Source organism: Rhinopithecus roxellana, chromosome 3, assembly GCF_007565055.1.
Source record: "Rhinopithecus roxellana isolate Shanxi Qingling chromosome 3, ASM756505v1, whole genome shotgun sequence".
NCBI lineage: Eukaryota > Metazoa > Chordata > Mammalia > Primates > Cercopithecidae > Rhinopithecus > Rhinopithecus roxellana.
The window spans coordinates 167,565,477-167,585,174 of NC_044551.1; the positions used below are offsets into that span (position 1 = coordinate 167,565,477).

Here is a 19,698-nt window from a genome sequence, read left to right on the forward strand (position 1 = left end):
CTGGATCACAGTGGTTATTCACAGTTACTATCCTAGTGCAACTGCCTGCAACTCCTGGGCTAAAGCGATTCGCCTGCCTCAGCCTCCCAAGTGTCTGGGACTGCAGGTGCACACCACCACACCTGGCTACAGTGCAGTGTATTATCAAAAGTGCATACCCAGTAATCTTGAGGGGTTTTTTTGTTGTTGTTAGTGTTGTTTGTTGTTGTTTTTTGAGACAATCTTGCTCTGTCGCCCAGGTAGGAGTGCAGTGGCGTGATCTTGGCTCACTGCAACCTCCACCTCCTGGGTTCAAGTAATTCTCCTGCCTCAGCCTCTGGAATAGCTGTAACTACAGGCACATGCCACCACACCTGGCTAATTTTTGTGTTTTTATTAGACACAGGGTTTCACCATTTGGCCAGGCTGGTCTCTAACTCCTGACCTCAAGCAATCCACCTGCCTTGGCCTCCCAAAGTGTTGGGATTATAGGCGTGAGCCACCGCACCTGGCCAATCTTGAGATCTTTTTAAAAACCAAGTGCCACATCATTTGAAATTAGTTTCTTTGGGTAGGAGCCACTTGTAATCATCACTGCTTAATGCTTTCTTACACATTCTCAATTTCTTAATTATCTGTTATTACATAATTAAAAGGAAAGTCTTTCATGTTAGTGACATAAGTGTTTTGTTCTGTCTTACAGATAATTTATTGTTTGTAATCAACTCTATCAAGCAAGAGATTGTAAACCGGGTACAGAATCCAAGAGATGAGAGAGGACCCAACATGGGGCAGAAGCTTGAAATCCTCATTAAAGATACTCTCGGTAAGAAGACTATTAGATAAATTCATAACAATTAATAACATGTATAAGATGTATAATTTAAGGGGATATTAAAAGTTCTTTTAGTTGAAGGAAAAACTCAAGTGCTCTCATTGTAATCACTGTCCTTTATGAATAATTTTATCTTCTGAGATTTAGTGTTTCATAAGCATGTGTTGCAGGTGACCACAGTTTGTAATTTAGACTTAATCATGAAACTATTTTAACATTTAAGAAAAACAAACTTCTAGCAACTTTAACCTTTCATGGAGGACAAAAGGTCCCAGAGCTGTCAAGCCTACAGTTTGCACTTTAGTGTAGAGATTCTTACTTGTTTTACTCAGTAATGCATTTCACAGGATTCTAACAAACTTGGCTCTCTGGTTTCCCATCCCAGAAAAGATTGCACAATGTGGGGAGGATCAGAGATGCAGGGATCTAGACGTCAGGCCAACTGAGAGCCAACAGGGAAGAGAGAGCTAGCTAGTATAGACGTAGACATGAGAACTCAGCTCAGCTGTTAAAGGAGAAAGTCGCTGACAAACAGTAGCATCCAAGGCATCCAGCATTATACAACTCACGAAAACCCCCAGAATTTAATTTACACAATAAAAGGTCAAATGTTTTTCTTGAACAAAACTATATTTATATTGAAAACAATCAGGTGGAGAGTAGACCCTAAACATCAGTATTTTCCTCAGCAATCACTTACTTCCTGCTTCCATATGGATTAACTCTGTGCTTGACCTTTTCTTCAAATGGGTTGATGCTATGTTAATTTTTTATGTATTCTTTCATAGCATTTCTTTCTTTTCTTTCCTTTTATTTTTAAAAGCATTTTTATTCTTCCTTTGTTAGCTACAGGGGGAAATTTAACATTACAAGAAAAAGTTATTTTTACCTTTTTATTTTTTAATGTAAACATCTTATATGTTTGGTAAACGTATGTACTCCTTTACACTTGAAAGTCAGTTTTACCAGGTATAAAATCCTCAACTCGTATTTTCTTTCCTTGAGTATCTTGAATATGATTCTCCATTTTCTTTTGGCATAAAGTGTTGCTATTGAGAAGCTAATACTGGCTGGGTGTGGTGGCTCATGCCTGTAATCCCAACACTTTGGGAGGCCAAGGCAGGCGGATCACTTGAGGTCAGGAGTTCAAGACCAGCCTGGCCAACATGGTAAAACCCCGTCTCTACTAAAACTACAAAAATTAGCTGGGCGTGGTGGCAGGCGCCTGTAATCCCAGGTACTTGGGAGGCTGAGGCAGGAGAATCGCTTGAATGCAGGAGGGGTGGAGGTTGCAGTGAGCCGAGATCACGCCACTGCACTCTAGCCTGGGTGACAGAGCGAAACTCTGTCTCAAAAAAAGAGAAAGAGGCCAGGCACGGTGGCTCAAGCCTGTAATCCCAGCACTTTGGGAGGCCAAGACGGGCGGATCACGAGGTCAGGAGATTGAGACCATCTTGGCTAACACGGTGAAACCCTGTCTCTACTAAAAAATACAAAAAAAAACTAGCCGGGTGAGGTGGCAGGCGCCTGTAGTCCCAGCTACTCGGGAGGCTGAGGCAGGAGAATGGCGTAAACCCGGGAGGTGGAGCTTGCAGTGAGCTGAGATCTCGCCACTGCACTCCAGCCTGGGCGACAGAGCGAGACTCCATCTCAAAAAAAAAAAGAAAGAAAAGCTAATATTGCCTAATTATTTTTTCCTTATAAGTACTTTGCTGTTTTTGCCTAGGTGTCAAAAGGATTTTTCCTTTAAATACCAGTGATTTTACTAGGTTATATCTTAGAGTTGGTAATTTTTAGTTGACATTTTTATGTTTATACTGTGCTCTTTCAATATGTACTTTCAAATACTTTTAGTGTTTGATCTGTTCCCTTGGTTTGCTTTTCTTCTGTGGGGGCTCATATCTGTAGGTTGGCTCTTCTTGGCCCATCTTTAGTATTTGTCTGTCTTTCTTTTCTCTCTCTCTCTGTCTCTCTCTACTTTCTCTCCTTCCTCTCTCTCCTCTCTTTTCTTTCTTTCTTTCAACAGTGTTTTTCTGTCACCCAGGCAGTAGTGCAGTGGCACAGTCTTAGCTCACTGCAGCCTCCACCTCCCAGGTTCAAGCGATTCTCCTGCCTCAGCCTCCTGAGTAGCTGGGATTACAGGCATCTGCCACCACACCTGGCTAATTTTTGTATTTTTTAGTAGAGATGGAGTTTTAACATGTTGGCCAGGCTGGTCTCGAACTCCTGACTTCAAATGGTCTTCCTGCCTTGTGTCACTTTTTCTTGAATCATTTTTATCTCTTCATTTCTTTTTTAACATTATTTCTCCTTTTTGCCTTCTGTTTCTCTTAAAGCATTGTTTGCTGTCATTAGTTGCTGATCTTAGGTTCCTTTTAATTTCAGGAATTTTCCCCTGTATTTCTAATTCTTTTCTGAATCCTGTCACCTTATTTCGTAGTTATTCTATTTCTGATTTATGTTCTTTCATGTATCGTGCCATTTTCTTTAATGTCTTTTATTCTCTTTTTTCTTAGAAAAAGTTGTGGGATTCTGACCTTGATACTTCTCTGTTGTTCATATATATATGAAATTAGTTCCTCTGAACTTCTAAAAGGAGGTTTGGTTCAGAATAGCTTTTCTTTTTTCACAGAGTCTCCGCTTTTCAGTTAACATTTAAAAACATGGCGGCTGGGCACGGTGGCTCACGCCTGTAATCCCAGTACTTTGGGAGGCTGAGGCAGGCGGATCATGAGGTCAGGAGATCAAGACCATCCTGGCTAACGTGGTGAAACCCCGTCTCTACTAAAAATACAAAAAATTAGCTGCGCGTGGTGGCATGTGCCTATAGTCCCAGCTACTCGGGAGGCTGAGGCAGGAGAATTGCTTGATCTCAGGAGGCAGAGGTTACAGTGAGCCAAGATTGTGCCACTGCACTCCCACCTGGGCAACAGAGTGAGACTCTTGTCTCAAAAAAACAAAACAAAACAAAAAAACATGGCATGCCAGCTTTGGTGGCTTTTTCCTGTAATCCTAGTCACTTGGGAGACTGAGGCAGGAGGATCATGTGAGGTCAAGATTCTAGACCAGCCTGGGCAACATATCTCTGAAACAAAAACAAAAAAATGGCACCTGGCTTTCTGAGATTTCTTTTTTTTTTTTTTTTTTTTGAGACTGTGTCTTGCTCTGTCACCTAGGCTGGAGTGCAGTGGCACAATCTCAGCTCACTGCAAGTGCCGCCTCCCAGGTTCACGCTATTCTCCCACCTAAGCCTCCTGAGTAGCTGGGACTACAGGCACCCACCACCACGCCTGGCTAATTTTTTTTGTATTTTTAGTAGAGATGGGGTCTCACCATGTTAGCCACAATGGTCTTGATCTCCTGACCTCGTGATCCGCCCACCTCGGCCTCCCAAAGTACTGGGATTATAGGCGTGAGCCACCGCTCCTGGCCCTGAGATTTCTTTTTCTGCTCCCCTCCCTCGTTTTATATGGACCATCTCTGTTTCATGTCTTTAGTTCCTTTCTTGCTCGATTTTAATTTCAACCCCAGGGTTTTTTGTTTTGTTTTGAGACAGAGTCTCACTCTGTTGCCCAGGCTAGAGTGCAATGGCGTGATCTTGGCTCACTGCAGCCTCTGCCTCCCAGGTTCAAGTGATTTTCCTGCCTCAGCCTCCCCAATAGCTTGGATTACAGGCACACACGACCATGCCCGGCTAATTTTTGTGTTTTTACTGGAGATGGGGTTTTACCATGTTGGCCAGGCTAGTATCAAACTCCTGACATCTGCCCGCCTTGGCCTCCCAAAGTGTTAGGATTATAGGCCTGAGCCACTGTGCCTGGCCAGTTTTTTTTGTTTTTATCACGGCTTGCTCTTATCCTGCAAGAGTCCTGGCTGGTCCATTTTCAGAGCTCACAGAGGCTCAGCTGTGCGCCCCTTCACTTCCAACTGTGGGCTCCTTGTACTCACCTTGTATTCAATATTGGGTTGGAGAAAATCCCTCACAGCTTTAGCTGTGGTTCTCAAGTTGACTGTGCTGTATTTGCCAGTGGGTAACCTATTGGCTATTTACATTTTTTTTGTTTTCATTTGCATTACTTCCTTTTGGCCCATCCACATAAATATTGATAATGCTGTTGCCGTACATGTCTTAAAGATTTTGGTAGTTTGTTCCTATCTTCTTGAATATTGGCGTTCCTAGGGATACCTTATCACTTGTAAATATTTTCCATGGGTTTATGGTTTTGCCATTTAGTGCTCTGTTTTTATATGGGGAAATTGGAAGATGAAAAATATGTGGTGGCTGAATGCAGTGGTTCATGCCTGTCATCCCAACACTTTGGGAGGCTGAGGTGGGAGGATTGATTGAGGCCAGGAGTTCAAGACCAGTCTGAACCTGGAAGGTTGAGGCTTCATTAAGCAGTGATTGCACCACTGCACTCCAGCCTGGGCAACAGAGTGAGACCCTTTCTCAAAAACAACAATAACAACAGCTATACAGCTCTATTCCCAGAATTTGCCTCTGGACCAGTTTAAATGGGTTGGAGTTTTTTTTCCTTTTCTTTTTGAGACAGTCTCTGTCACCCAGGCTGGAGTACAGTGGCACTATCTTGACTTACTGCAACCTCTGCCTCCTGGGTTCAAGTGATTCTTACGCTGCAGCCTTCCGAGTAGCATGTGCCACGACATGCGGCAAATTTTTTTTTTTTTTTTTTTTTTTTCTGAGAAGGAATCTTGCTTAGTTGCCCAGGCTGGAGTGGAGTGGCGCGATCTCAGTTCGCTGCAAGCTCTGCCTCCTGGGTTCACGCCATTCTTCTGCCTCAGCCTCCCAAGTAGCTGGGACTACAGGCACACGCCACCATGCCCAGCTAATTTTTTTTTTTGTTGCATTTTTAGTAGAGATGGAGTTTCACCATGTTAGCCAGGATGGTCTCGATCTCCTGACCTCGTGATCCACCTGCCTCGGCCTCCCAAAGTGCTGGGATTACAGGCATGAGCCTCCGCGCCCAGCCTAATTTTTGTATTTTTAATGGAGACGGGGTTTCACCATGTTAGCCAGGCTGGTCTCAAAGTCCTGACCTCAAGTGATCTTCCCGCCTCAGCCTCTCAAAGTGCTGCAGTCTTGAGCCACTGAGCCTAGCTGAGTTTATTTTTCTTAAAGGTAATTTCTCTGTCAGGTTATAAATTCTTCTGGAGTCGTTTTTGATAATTTATGTATTCCTGAAAAATTACTTCCTCCTGGGCCTCAAATTTATTAAAAGTGAACAAAGCATTTTTGTTTGATTTTTTATTTCTTCTGTATCTGTTGTTAGTGTTCCTTTTTCATTTCTTATTTTGTGTCTGTTCTCCCTAATTGCTTGATTCATTATAGGTTATTCTACTTTCTCCCCCCAAAACCAGCTCTTAACCCACCAGTTCTTCTAATTTCTTGAGTTGTTAGATGCTTAATTTTTTTCTTTTTATTCTTTCTTGACCATTCATATAAATAACAGCCTTTGAATTTTCTTCTTAGGGCTACTTTAGCTGATATAAATTCTGACATAAGTTCTGATTTGTCATTTTTATTGTTTTCTGAATACTTTGAAATTTTAGGTTTGATTTACTCTTTAACCCAAGAATTCTTTGAGAGAGATTTAAAATTTCCCCCTGCAGGTAGGGATTATTTTCCAGTTTTACTACTGACCTCTAGTTTTTTGTATTGAGATTTTCTTGGCTGCCTAATATAAGATTACAATTTTTTTTTAATGTTCTACGGGAGTTTTAAAAGAAGATGTATTTTCTATTTTATAGTAAGAGTCCCACGTATTGACTAGGTATTTTTAATTAAGCTTTTTCCTTTCTTTCTTTCTTTTTTTTTTTTGGTGTGGCAGTCCATTTACTCTGTGTAGAACTGAGAAAAGTTTCCAGTAATGTACTTCAGTTTCATCTCATATTTTCTGTTTTTGCTTCTGAATGTCAGGATGTTTGAATAGTATTTATTAGTACTAAATCTGCATTATGAATTACAGTTTTTATCGTCACAAAGTATTCTTGTCTGGTATTATCACGAATGTAGTTTTCTTATTTGTTTGGTATTGTTTATAATCTTATTATTTATATTTGTTTGGTATTCCTTTGTCTACTCTTTTATTTTCAATCCTTCTGAATCATTTTATATTAGTTACATCCTTTTAAAACATTTTAGCCAGGTGCAGTGGCTCATGCCTATAATCTCATCATTTTGGGAGACCAAGGCAGGAGGATCACTTAAGCCCAGGAGTTTGAGGCCAGCTTGGGCAACATAAGAAGACCCCATTTCTAGAAAAAAAAAATACAAAAAATTCGCCAGGTATGGTGATGCAAGCCTGTAATCCCAGCTTCTCAGGAGGCTGAGGTGAGAGGATCGCTTTTGCCTGGGAGATGGAGGCTGCAGTGAGCCAAGATCATGCCATTGTACTCCTCATCTCAAAACACACACACACACACAACATTTTAGTTAAATTAAAATTTAACTTTATTTTAATTCAGATATCAGAAAATCTTTTCTTAGATTTTTTAAATTTTTTATTATTATTTTTTAGACAGAGTCTCGCTCTGTCGCCCAGACTGGAGTGTAATGGCGTGATCTCAGTTCACTGCAACCTCTGCCTTCTAGGTTCAAGCGATTCTCCTGCCTCAACCTCCTGAGTAGCTGGGATTACAGGCGCGTGCCACCACGCCTGGCTAATTTTGTATTTTTAGTAGAGACGGGATTTCACTGTGTTGGTCAGCTCAAACTCCTGACCTCGTGATCCGTCCGCCTCGGCCTCCCAAATTGCTGGGATTACAAGCGTGAGTTCCCACGCCTGGCCTAGATTTTTTTTTTTTTTTTTTTTTTTTTGAGGCGGAGTCTCGCTCTGTCGCCCGGACTGGAGTGCAGTGGCCGGATCTCAGCTCACTGCAAGCTCCGCCTCCTGGGTTTACGCCATTCTCCTGCCTCAGCCTCCCGAGTAGCTGGGACTACAGGCGCCCGCCACCTCGCCCGGCTAGTTTTTGTATTTTTAGTAGAGACGGGGGTTTCACCGTGTTAGCCAGGATGGTCTCGATCTCCTGACCTCGTGATCCGCCCGTTTCGGCCTCCCAAAGTGCTGGGATTACAGGCTTGAGCCACCGCGCCCGGCCTAGATTTTTTTATGTAGCATGCATTTGGATTTTCCTTGTTATTTATTCTGGAGGTTGTTCTTTAATAGGTGAGTTTAGCTCATTTTTTACAAAATTGATCTATGTTTGGTTTTAGTGCTCTCATCAAAAGATCTGCTAGAGTTTGTTTATGTGACCTTTATTTTTTTCCTTTATATGATCCATTATGGTTTCACTTTTGTTTGTATCCTCTGATAATTTGCAAAGCTTTATGTTTTTACCTTGTGGGTAGTCTTGTAGCTGTAACATAAAATGTGTACTTATTTTGTCTGTCAACTTTTAAGATTTTAATCCTATAGAAGAAAGAATTTTACAATGAACATATACGTTTCATTCAACTAGATTCACCAATTGTTTTCGTTGTTCTTTAAAATTCATTGCTTTTTTTTTAGAAACGGAGTCTTGTTCTGTCACCCAGGCTGGAATGCAGTGGTGCTATTATAGCTCACTGTAGCCTCCAACTCCTGGACTCAAGCGATCTTTCGGCACCAACCCCCAAGTAGCTAGGACTACAGGTGTGCGCCACTCTGTCCAGTTAGTTAGTTTATTTTTATTATTATTATTATTTTTGAGATGGAGTCTCACTCTGTCTCTCGGGCTGGAGTGCAATGGTGTGATCTTGGCTCACTGCAACCTCTACCTTGCAGATTTAAGCGATTCTCTGCCTCAGTCGACTCCCAAGTCACTGGGATTACAGGCGTGCACCACCACGCCTGGCTAATGTTTTTGCATTTTTAGTAGAGACAGGGTTTCACCATGTTGGCCAGACTGGTCTCAAACTCCTGACCCCAAGTGATCCGCCCACCTTGGCCACCCAAAGTGCTGGGATTACAGGCATAAGCCACCCACCTGGCCAGCAGCAAACTTATTTTCATGTTTGTAGAGACAGGTTCTTGCTATATTGCCCAGGCTAGGCTCAAGTGATCCTTCCTCCTCAGCTTCCCAAAGCACTGGGATTATAGGCATGAGCCACCCCGCCCAGCCCTCACCAGTTGTTAATATTTTGCTACATTTGCTTTATTTCTACCTCTGTCTACCTGTATATTTTGGACAGAGAATATTTGAAAATAACTCGTAAAAATCATGATTCTTTGTCTCTATTTTAGCCTGTACTGCTTGAAGTCAAGGACATTCTCTTAGTCACAATGCCAGTGTCACATCCTAGTGCTTCAACATTGATATAATATCTAATATGGAATCCATACTTAATTTTTCCCAGTTGTCTCAATAATGTCCATTATAGCATTTTTTGTTTTTTTGCGTGTGTGATCCAGTCGAGGATCAGGCATTGCATTTAGTTATATCTCTTCTTTTGTTTTCTTTAGTCTACATCAGTCTCCCCATCTTATTTTATTTTTATGAAAAATCCAGGTCTTGTAAAATGTCTCAACATTTGGATTTATCTGTTTCCTCATGACTAAATGCAGTTAGATTTTCTGGTAAGAATGCATCATACTTCCTTTTTATTCCATCAGTCAGGAGCCACATAATATCAGATTGTCTCATTATTGGTCATGCTAAGTTTGATCACATGGCTGAGCTTGTATCTATATATATACACACACTTTTTTTTTTTTGGAGACGGAGTCTTGCTGTGTCACCCTGGCTGGAGTGCAGTGGTGTAATCTCAGCTTCCTAGGTTCAAGTGGTTCTCCTGTCTTAGCCTTCCGAGTAGCTAGCATTACAGGTGCCTGCCACCATGCCCAGCTAATTTTTGTATTTTTAGTAAAGACAGGGTTTCAACTTGTTGACCAGGCTGGTCTCAAACTCCTGACCTGTGATCTGCCCGCCTCGGCCTCCCAAAGTGCTGAGATGACAGGCCTGAGCCACCATGCCCGGCCAATATTTTTGATATCTTTTTACTTCTTCCTATGAGCAATGACAAATATATATATATATATATATATTTTTTTTTTTTGAGATGGAGTTTCACTCTTGTCATCCAGGCTGGAGTCTTGTGGCACAATCTTGACTCACTGCAATCTCTGCCTCCTGGGTTCAAGCAGTTCTCCTGCCTCAGCCTCCTGAGTAGCTGGGATTATGGGCACCCACCACCATGCTCAGCTAATTTTTTTTATTTTTAGGAGAGACAGGATTTCACCACGTTGGCCAGGCTGGTCTCAAACTCCTGACCTCAGGTGATCTGCCTGCCTCGGCCTCTCAAAGTGCTGGTATTACAGGTGTGAGCCACCGCGCCTGGCTGACAAATACATTTCTTTTCTTTTCTTTTTTTTTTTGAGATAGAGTTTCACTCTTGTTGCCCAGGCTAGAGTGCAGTGGCACGATCTTGGCTCACCACAACCTCCATCCCCCGGGTTCAAGCGGTTCTCCTGCCTCAGCCTCCCGAGTAGCTGGGATTATAGGCATGTGCCACCATGCCTGGCTAATTTTGTGTTTTCAGTAGAGATGGGGCTTCTCCATGTTGGTCAGGCTGGTCTTGAACTCCCGACCTCAGGTGATCCGCCTGCCTCAACCTTACAAAGTGCTGGGATTACAGGCGTGAGCCACCGTGCCTGGCTGACAAATATATTTCTATTTCCATCCTTTTTATTTTTCTTAATACTTTAAAAAATGTACTTAAACCTCTGTTATTTGATTTACTGATTTTATCTTTTGGTCTTACTATGGAAGATGAGGAAGATGAGAAAATCTACATACTTATGCTGCTCCCACCTTTCTCCCTCTTCTCTTCCAGCATTTCTTATTCATTCATTCACTTTTTAAAAATGAAGTAAAGGAAACTTAAACTGTATCCAGTAATTATAAAAATGACCCAAAACATCCTTCAGGTCTATATTTTCAGTTTCATGGGTGAAGCCCACCCATGGAACTTGGTGAGTTTAGAGTAATGGGAATAGATTGGCTGAGAGAACAGGGAAAACCAGGACATGGGAAGCAGTGCCTGTCGGCAGGCTTTGGGTTTAGGTTTGGACTGTTATTTGGACTGTTACACTTGTCATCTGCCTCACTTTAAATGTTGGTTTTACAGTTTTTCATGGCTATTCCTGGTTTGACAGTAATATGAAGGGTAGCATTGTTTTCTGAGCTGCAATAACAAGTGCCAGGGAATTCATTTGGGACCAGTATCAAGCTGAGGGCCACACCTGATCCTCAGATGTTACCAGCTCCTTCCCTTCCCTTCGTGGCCTTCCATTTCTGTGTCTACATGTGCCATTTATTCTTTTTTTCAGGTCTACCGGTTGCTGGGCAAACCTCAGAATTTGTTAACCAAGTGTTAGAGAAGACTGCAGAAGGGAATCCCACTGGAGGCCTTGTAGGATTAAGGATACCAACATCAAAGGTTTAATCAGCCTCATTGGACCACTGGTCAGAAATGTCTGCGTTTTGTCACGTTATCCATTGTAAATTTTCATTCTGTTTTGCATGTCAGTTAGCATTATGTAAACATTTACAATTAGGTTACATTGTTTTAAGAACTAAGTAGCATAAGTGAAGCATGATCCAAAATACTTGATTATTGCATTTTCAGAGCATAAACCATGATTAAAACTGCTACTGGCATCAGAATTGAAAATCATAGTTTAAGTAAATGTTTAGGTACAGATTACAAAAATCTGTTAAATCAAAACATTTTGGAGGAGTGAAATAGTAAAATGCCAAGTATTGTGGCAGATTTATGCTCTGAACCACACACAAAAAAAATTGAGGAAGCATTTTTTCAAACGGTCGGTTTAAATTGTTTTTAGAATTATTGCTTTTTGTTCTAATTTTCCACAACCATTAATCTCACTTGTATATGGCACACCCAGCACTTGTGCCTGTGGGCCATATTAGATGTTCATTGTCAGAGCTCAAGATGATATATATAAATATATATATATATATATATACACACAAATGTCTGTGCAAGTAAGAAAAAAAAGCATATTCTTTGTGCCTTGTATTTTGGGGAAACTATAAAACTGGTAATATTTTGTATGATGAAAACCCTAATGAGAAAAAACAAGATATATAGATGGAAAAATTATGGGGTTTAAATGTTTTTTTGTTCCAACTCTTTTTCAGATTTTTTGAATGTATATAGGACTATGTTGAAATGTAGATATATGCCACAGAGTCTGTGTATTGTATAAAAAACAAAACAAAAAAACAACAAAAAAAAGATGGCTCTAGAAAACTCATATTTCGGTACTTGACCGGAAGAAGACAAATACTTGCACATTATTGCGATTGTTTTATTTTTTGTACCAAAGACAAATGCAACTGATATGGCAAACTGCCAGTCTAAGTAAAGTTTTGCACAGCTTACATGATACTGTATGAATGTATGAAAAAAAGGAGAAAAAAAAGAAAAAAAAAAGGTCAGGGTTAGGGATCTTACTGAACTGTGAATTTTATTTCTGTTTGGGTCCAATTATCTACAGAAGGAGCATCCATACATACAAATATTATTTTGCTGTTCCTCTAGTTCGCTTCCATAGTAGATAAGTTGGTGGCCATTTAGATGTCTTTTATTTCTGCACTTACTGTAGGAAATTTTAATATATTTCATTTTAGTAAGCTATTGGTAAAATAGTTTTTGACTTTGAAAATTAAAATGTTTATTTAGCTTATTGTAGTATACTTCCACCAGACAACAAAATAGATTATTTTTATTGTATTATGTATATATATATATGTAAAGAAAGAAAAAAGCTAAAAATATCTGATTCTTTAGTTGCCACTTTTCCAATTGATGTATTATTGTGCATGTAATATTTTCAAAGATCAACACAGGCTTAAAACAAAAACAATTTATAGATTTTTATATTTTTGTACAGGTATTTTCAAACTAGCTTCTTCAAACTTAACATGTGACTTATTCTTCTATAGTTTCTAGAATTGAGAAACATTAACACATTTAGTTTTTAGGTGCTCTTTTTTGCTCATATAAAACAGCTTCATTAGTCAGTGTTTTAACTGTGTTCAAGCTTTACCTCTTGATGAGAAATTTCTTATGTCAAGGCAGCATTATAAACCTTCCCCCACAGATTTTTCCATCCTGTCTCTCTTACTGTTTTATTCTCAAATCTTGTGTTTTGAACTCTGAAAACTGGTGGCTTAAAAACTAAAAAAAGAAAAAAAGCATATTTAGCAAGGAAAAAAATACCAAAAATTTCAGGCACAGCTGCTGGTAAAATTATTTCTCCATTACCCACTGTAGGATTTCTTTTTGAATTATACTTTGACTATAAAGTGTCAAAGTATAATTTGTTCTTTTCTTTTAACCCTATTTGTAAGCTATAGCATATGAAGCTATAGCTTGTGAAGGTTTGATCTAGAACACCCAGTAACAAATGAACAATGTTGCTTACCTGCATCTTTGACATCTTAAAAAAGAAACCCAAGAAGAATTGTAAGGATTGTCTTACCACCTTAGCTGAACTGTGATGCACAAGATTTTTCTGTGTGTTTGGTGGAAATGTACCTGGTTAGGGCATTCACGCTAAACAGATGATAAGCTCAAGTCTAATGGTTTAATAGAATGTAAGTTCATTGTTTAAAGCTTTTCATTTATAGGTGAGAGAAGCAAAGCACAGGCTTGCAAGTTGGAAGTATATGAAGTCTTGACAGAATGTGTCTGGTAAATTGAAAAGTGTTTCAAACTATGGCAGTTTTGCAATCAGGTGAAAATCACCTCATGATATTCAGCTGATAAGGTTTATAAAATTGCCCCTTTCTAGCTGCTCTGTTAGAATTCTGGTTTTTGATACTTTTTTCCTGTCTGCAAACCAGAATTTGATTTTTTGGTCTTGCATTTCAAAAAAAAAAGACTTTGAATCTGTTTAGTAGATTCCATATCCTTGAGTTTCAGTGTTTTATATGTACTACTTAAGTTAAATAGTTAAAAGCTTTTAAATAGTTGAGCTTTTTAATGTTGACACTTTATTTTGTACCTATTTATATATGTATGTATATCTTAGAAAAGCACTTTGTTAAAAAATTGCATTTTATATGATTCCTGCCATTTGCTGCTAAATCTGGGCTGGTCAGAATGCTGCAGCGATACTTGATCTATATAAAAACCTGGCAGTAAAATGTAGAGTGAAAGTTAAATCCTCTTGCTGTTTTAACTTTATCATAAAGATGACATAGGCAAGCTGTGCAGCTTTACATTTTAACCAGGGGACTCTGTGGCATTTAAAACCGTCTAGAAATGGTTGTACTTTAATGCCAGTAATAATCTGCTTCCTCTATTGTCATTAAAATATATACGTTTAGTGTATCACACAAACCAATCTTATAAGGGTAATGTAAAAACCCCAACAATTGTACATGTTCTGTTTTTGAAAATTGTGGCATGTATTTTCGGGTGAAGATCATTAGAGAAGAGTTCTCTAAAGGTTTTCTGTGTTCATACATGGTATACAGATAGCTCATAATGAAGTCCAGAATCTTACTTAAGTGAAGGCATTGTGAATTCACCTCAAGTAAACCCATTGTTCCAAAGCAATTATAAACTTTGACTCTAGTACTACTATGATTTAAAAAAAAAAAAAAAACCCCAACAAAAACCTTTTTTCCTAGTTTCAGATACACTGGATTCTTTATAGAGTTTGTCTCCATATGAAAGCATGCTGTCCAGTCGCTCTTGTTAAGATCTTGTCTGAGTTTTGAATTGGGTGCCACACTTTTCCAGTCAATATAATTGCTTGTTCTACTGTACCATGTATGATTCTTGTCCTTTCCTATATCCTTCACGACAGATTATGATGTGGCTTTATATTGTGCCTTACTTGTACATTTAAAACTAAACGTCTTCATTCCCTTTCACTTCCTACATCTTTAACTTTGACCTTTTTGGTAAGAGAATCAGAACTATTACAAAAGCATCATGAAGGATTTCAGATGGGTATGGTTTCAAATTCCCTCTCTTTATAGTTATTTTATATTTGTATGAAAGACCAGTTTTGGATGGTCTTTGAATATGAGGGGGAAAGATTAGCAGTAATTTCACTACATCCCTTTTCTCTGACTTTCATGCATTTCTCATACATCTTCTTTCTGATGCTTGACTTTATTTGCTTCCTAGCAATAGTCTGCATTTAAAGAAAGGTGTGTTCAATTCATCAGCTTGAAATTGACTATTTCATTTTTCCAGGATTTTTTAGGAGAAGAGTACCCATTTTGTTTTATAAAAACAAATGACAAGTCTCTTTAAAAGAAACAGAAGTACAGTACTTTTGAAATACAATGCTGTTAGTTTGGATTTCTTTTTATATATATATATATATAATATTCATACAATGATCTGATGTTTGCCTTCATTAATAAAGCTGTTAGTTTATTCACCAAAATGTCAAGAATGGATGTGCTTTTCTTTATTGCATACATTTAAAAAATTTAGCTGCTAAGATTTAGTTAATGTTCTAATAAATGAATTCAAGTTGCCTTCAGCAAGAATTAACAAAAACTTACGTTCCCTTTCTTTATATAGTTTCCTAAAATTCTGTTCAAGTATTTTCTAGTTAATTATGTAACAGAATGTTAGCATCTCTCCATATCTTGAAACTTGAATTTTGAGAATGCATTGAATTATGCTTTCAGTGTTAAAGTAAAAGGTTTCAATGATCCTTCTAGTGAAGTCTGTTGTGGAATACCATTTCCCATGGAACTGAGGCCATTTCCACAACTTTGCACAGAACTTGCAGTCTTGTTCTTCCCTTGGATCATGACAAATAAGTCTCACACAGTGCCGTAATACTTGTGGATTCTTTTGTAATCTTTGTAATCTTAATAAGGGCATTATGAGAAGACGACTCCATGTTTTTTTAATACTTCAAACACATTGGGATGTAACAATGAATGTCAACTGTAGGAATGGTTGTTTCGTTTTAAGGAATAAGCATGTTGGGGAAAGATGATGAAAATGTACTACTGAAAGTTATACACTTCCATAGGCAAATGGGATTATGTGTTGAAGCATAGTCCTCATGCTTAATAAACTGACTGAAATTGTAGAAATTACACCTAGGAACTGAGCTAGGCCAAATTGCCATTTTTGTTTAGATAAGAGAGTTTTGGAGGTAGTAGTGAGGGGATAGAACCTTAAAACTGCTTCCAAACAGTATTTTGCAATTGAAGACTTGGTGACTAGTGAAGAACATCAAAGTTGGGTATTTCAATGTGCCAAGTTTGGGTGAACTAGGTTCGGTTTGCCTCTTTCATAACAATGTAAACACAATTGTGTAGTTAATTAAATTCTGGGTGGATAGGAGCAGGACTGATTACTGTGTCTTGCCCTTCGCCCTGTTTTTTTCAGAACCAAATAACAGAAACGTATATGTGTGTACTGTATCTGCCTTTCCACCACATTTTTATGACACTGTATTCCACTGCCTGCTTTTTTACCTTCTTTCCCTAGGATTTGTCCTACAGCTTAGTATTGTGGTTGACAACAATACTAGGGCTGACAGCACAGAAGTCACAAGAGAAGAGTGGAAGGGCAAGAATTCAAAGCATTTGTTCATACAATGTGGCAACCTCTTTTGCATAGTTGCGTAGGATCCTGTTTGTAATGCTATCATAAATATTCTGTAGTTTTTTTTTCTCTCTCTCTCTCCCAACTGGAGCTATGACACTTTTTGTTGGATTCAGTCTTGTCTCTTGTCTAGAAAGAACTTTATCTTGTTGACGCATGAGCTGTTTAAAAATTATCCTATTAAATGTTGGTTAATAGTTGTGCAGTTTTTCATTTCAGAAGGAAAGGCAATGCAAATTTTGCCTTTGTTTTCTGTCACCTTCCAACCCCTGAGCACTTCTAGTCAGATACAGATTCATCAGTGTATGCAACATCCTTTGTAATTTAAAATAAAAAAAGATGAAAAGAAAAGGTTCTGAATTGTTTGCCTCGTATTTTCACCCTTCCTTTCTGTACTTGTATCATGCTTACCTAGGTAACCATCCACTCCTCAAAATAACCTATTCCAAAGAAATTCCAAATCACAGAGAGTGGAGAACTGCTGGTCTGCTGCTCCTCTCGTGGTAATAATCAAAGAGCTAACATTTTTTTGACACGATAGGTTGATTTTTCAATATTTTACTGACATTTAGCTATTAGATAGAATTATTTGTTGATACAAGCATTTGCATTCTTCACAGTTTAGAGGATACTCTTATTTCTCCTCTTTGAATCTTTGGGCAAGTGTTCTCCATGGGAAATAAAATACTTTTTGAGTCTCTCCTGATTTAAACATTTGTATGTGTTTGTGTGTTTAATCATTCTAAGTAAGTCTCCAAGCTAAGCTGGGCATATACATAGAGCCTTAAGTCCAGAGACCTAAGTAAAGGCTACCATCAGAGTATGTGGCTGAAAGTCAGCCAGCAAATATTTGTGGAGCACTTACTCTGCCAGGACCTGTGCTAGGTACTGGGCAATAGAGAGATGAAAGAGAACTCCAGGAACTCACAGCCAGCATGTGAACAGGACTGCTGAACAACACAGGAGCTGTTACAGACATGCAAAGGGCTCCAGGTACATTATCGTTGCCGAGGTGTTTTCAAGGACACAGGTACCACATCTAGTGGCATATTTTAGAGAATTGATAGACTTGTGTTCTTAGTATCCTGGACCCTTGAAGAAACCCTATTTGTTTCATGTGAGTGACAGTGGGGCCATCAAGAAACAAAGGGGAGGGACATGACTTCCCATGGACTGGTTCTGCATCAGGACTTACCTCTCAAGACCACTGCTCACAGGAGCCTCTGTCAAGGTCTTGAGACTGTTAAAGGGCTGGGTGAGCCAGATCAGTATAGTCCTTAGGAAACTAAACCTGTGGATAGCATCCAGTTAGATGGGTCATTCAGTTGGTGAGCTGTTTAGCCACAGTACAGTGGAGAATTTGAAAAAAAAAAAAATTGGCTGGGAAATACTATAATATCCCAGCTAAAAGGTTCAGAGCAGGAAGAAGGTGTTAGCCCTAGGGGAGGGAGTGGCATTCCTTAAGGACTCCACTAGGTGCTTTTTTGTTACAGGAAACTCAGCTGCTACTCTCAAGGGCCCAGTGAGGCTGGTGGTCATGTACATTTTACAAAAGAGACTAGACTCAGGTGAGGAGACTAGCCCCAGACCTACCTTATATGATTATAGAACTCCAACCTCAGTTGGCTTGCTCCACTACAGAAATAATTCGTATTCATCTATTTGGGATCAGGCCAAGTCACAGTATTTGGAAGGATGTCTCTGTAGCGGGGGATAAAGGCCTTAGAATCTAAAAACCAAAAAGAAAGCCAAAACCTAGCAGATAAACAAAAGCTAGTCTCAGGATCAGTGGGTAAAGGTGATAGGGGAAGCAAAACAGAGTTAAGAGGAATCAGTAATTGGATGTAATGATCACCAGACTGCATATCTGTTCCTCGAAGATGGCCTCTAGCTTAAGGTTTAGGATTGGGTCTCCTTATTGGAAGGAAGTATATTGGAGGGTAGAGAAAAAAGGGAGTTTATGTTTTTTTCTTTAACTGCAGCATAGAGATGCAACTGGGGACTGTTGATTGCATACAAATATCCAACAAGAAGCATGATGTGAAAGGGTCCTAAGGGCATATGCGCAGGTCTGCCAACTGCTGGCTTTGGGGCTTCTCTGCTGTCCTAAATAGGGAGCTTCTATGTGAGTATCCAAAACACTGGAGTGACCTGAAGAAAGTAAACCTCAGTTTCTTTACAAGGTTTTAACCTTAAAATATTACCAGGAATAAACTTTATAGAATAACTTAATAACTAATAAACTTAATAGAAAATGTATACAAGGCCTAGGATAAAGAAAACTTTGAAAGTACCGTGAAGGACACAGAAGGAAACTGAAATAAATTGAAAGATACACCAAGTTCTTAAACAGGAGCAGTGACATAAAACTAACAGTGCTAAGTTAAATTAAAAATAAAATGTTGCTAAAAGTGTAATGTGCTAAGAAAACATACCAAGAGGTCATAAAAAAAAGTTTACACGGATAAAATAGCTGAAAGATGCTGGTAGGCAGTGGGGGTGAGGGGGCAGTGATGCGGGGGACAAGGGGAAGAGGTATTTAATCCTAGCAGATATTAAAAGTCATTATAAAACCATAGTAGTTAAAACTCATTTTGATGCATGAATAGGCCAAACAGAATAGAAGGTCTAAAAGTAGACTCAAATATATACGACAATTTAGTATGGCAAATGTGGCATCCAGAACCAGTGAGAAAAAGGTAGACTCTTCATTAAATAGTATTGGAATAACTGAGTAACCTCCTGAAAAAGTAAAATTGGGTCTATATCTCACACCATAAGCCAACATATATTTCAAAATAGATAATGATCTAAGTGTAAAAAAAAAAAAGTCACAAAAAACCACCCATAGAAACACTACAAGGTAATGTGGACAATTCCTTTAAATCCCTGTAAGTGGAGAAGGCTTTTCCAACTTGGACCCTGAATCCAAGAATCATAAATGAAGATTGATAAATTCAGTGTAAAACAAGATTAACAAAATGTTTAATACCAAAACACCATAAGCCAAATCAAAATTCTATAGACTTTTTAAGGCTGTAGATGTCTTTAAAAAAAAAATGAAAATAGAAAAGCTTTGAAACTCATCTCTAAGGACTAATCCTCCTAATATATAGAGTTCCTGGAAACGGATTTGAAAAAAACCAACAACCCAATAGAACGACGAGCAGACAACAGAATAAATACAAATAGCTCTGAAGCATAGGTAGAGTTTCTCAGCCTCCTTCATGGTTAAGTGCAAACTAAAGAAGCCCTTTTCACCTAA

General features: G+C 38.9%; 1 protein-coding gene across 3 annotated transcripts in view; it reads left to right on the plus strand.

Moving 5' to 3' along the window:
- The window catches only part of CREBRF (CREB3 regulatory factor), an 89,770-nt gene extending 72,982 nt beyond the window's left edge, over window positions 1–16,788 (plus strand). For 2 of the 3 annotated variants that reach the window (XM_010373330.2, XM_010373332.2), the window contains exons 8-9: window positions 683–805; window positions 11,143–16,784. In XM_010373330.2, coding sequence (XP_010371632.1) covers window positions 683–805; window positions 11,143–11,258 — 239 coding nt within the window. In that variant the 3' untranslated portion in view covers window positions 11,259–16,784. Of the gene's footprint in view, window positions 1–682; window positions 806–11,142 lie in introns of all 3 variants that reach the window. The other variant, XM_030927283.1, reaches the window with a different exon arrangement.
- The last annotated feature ends 2,910 nt before the right edge of the window (window positions 16,789–19,698 follow it).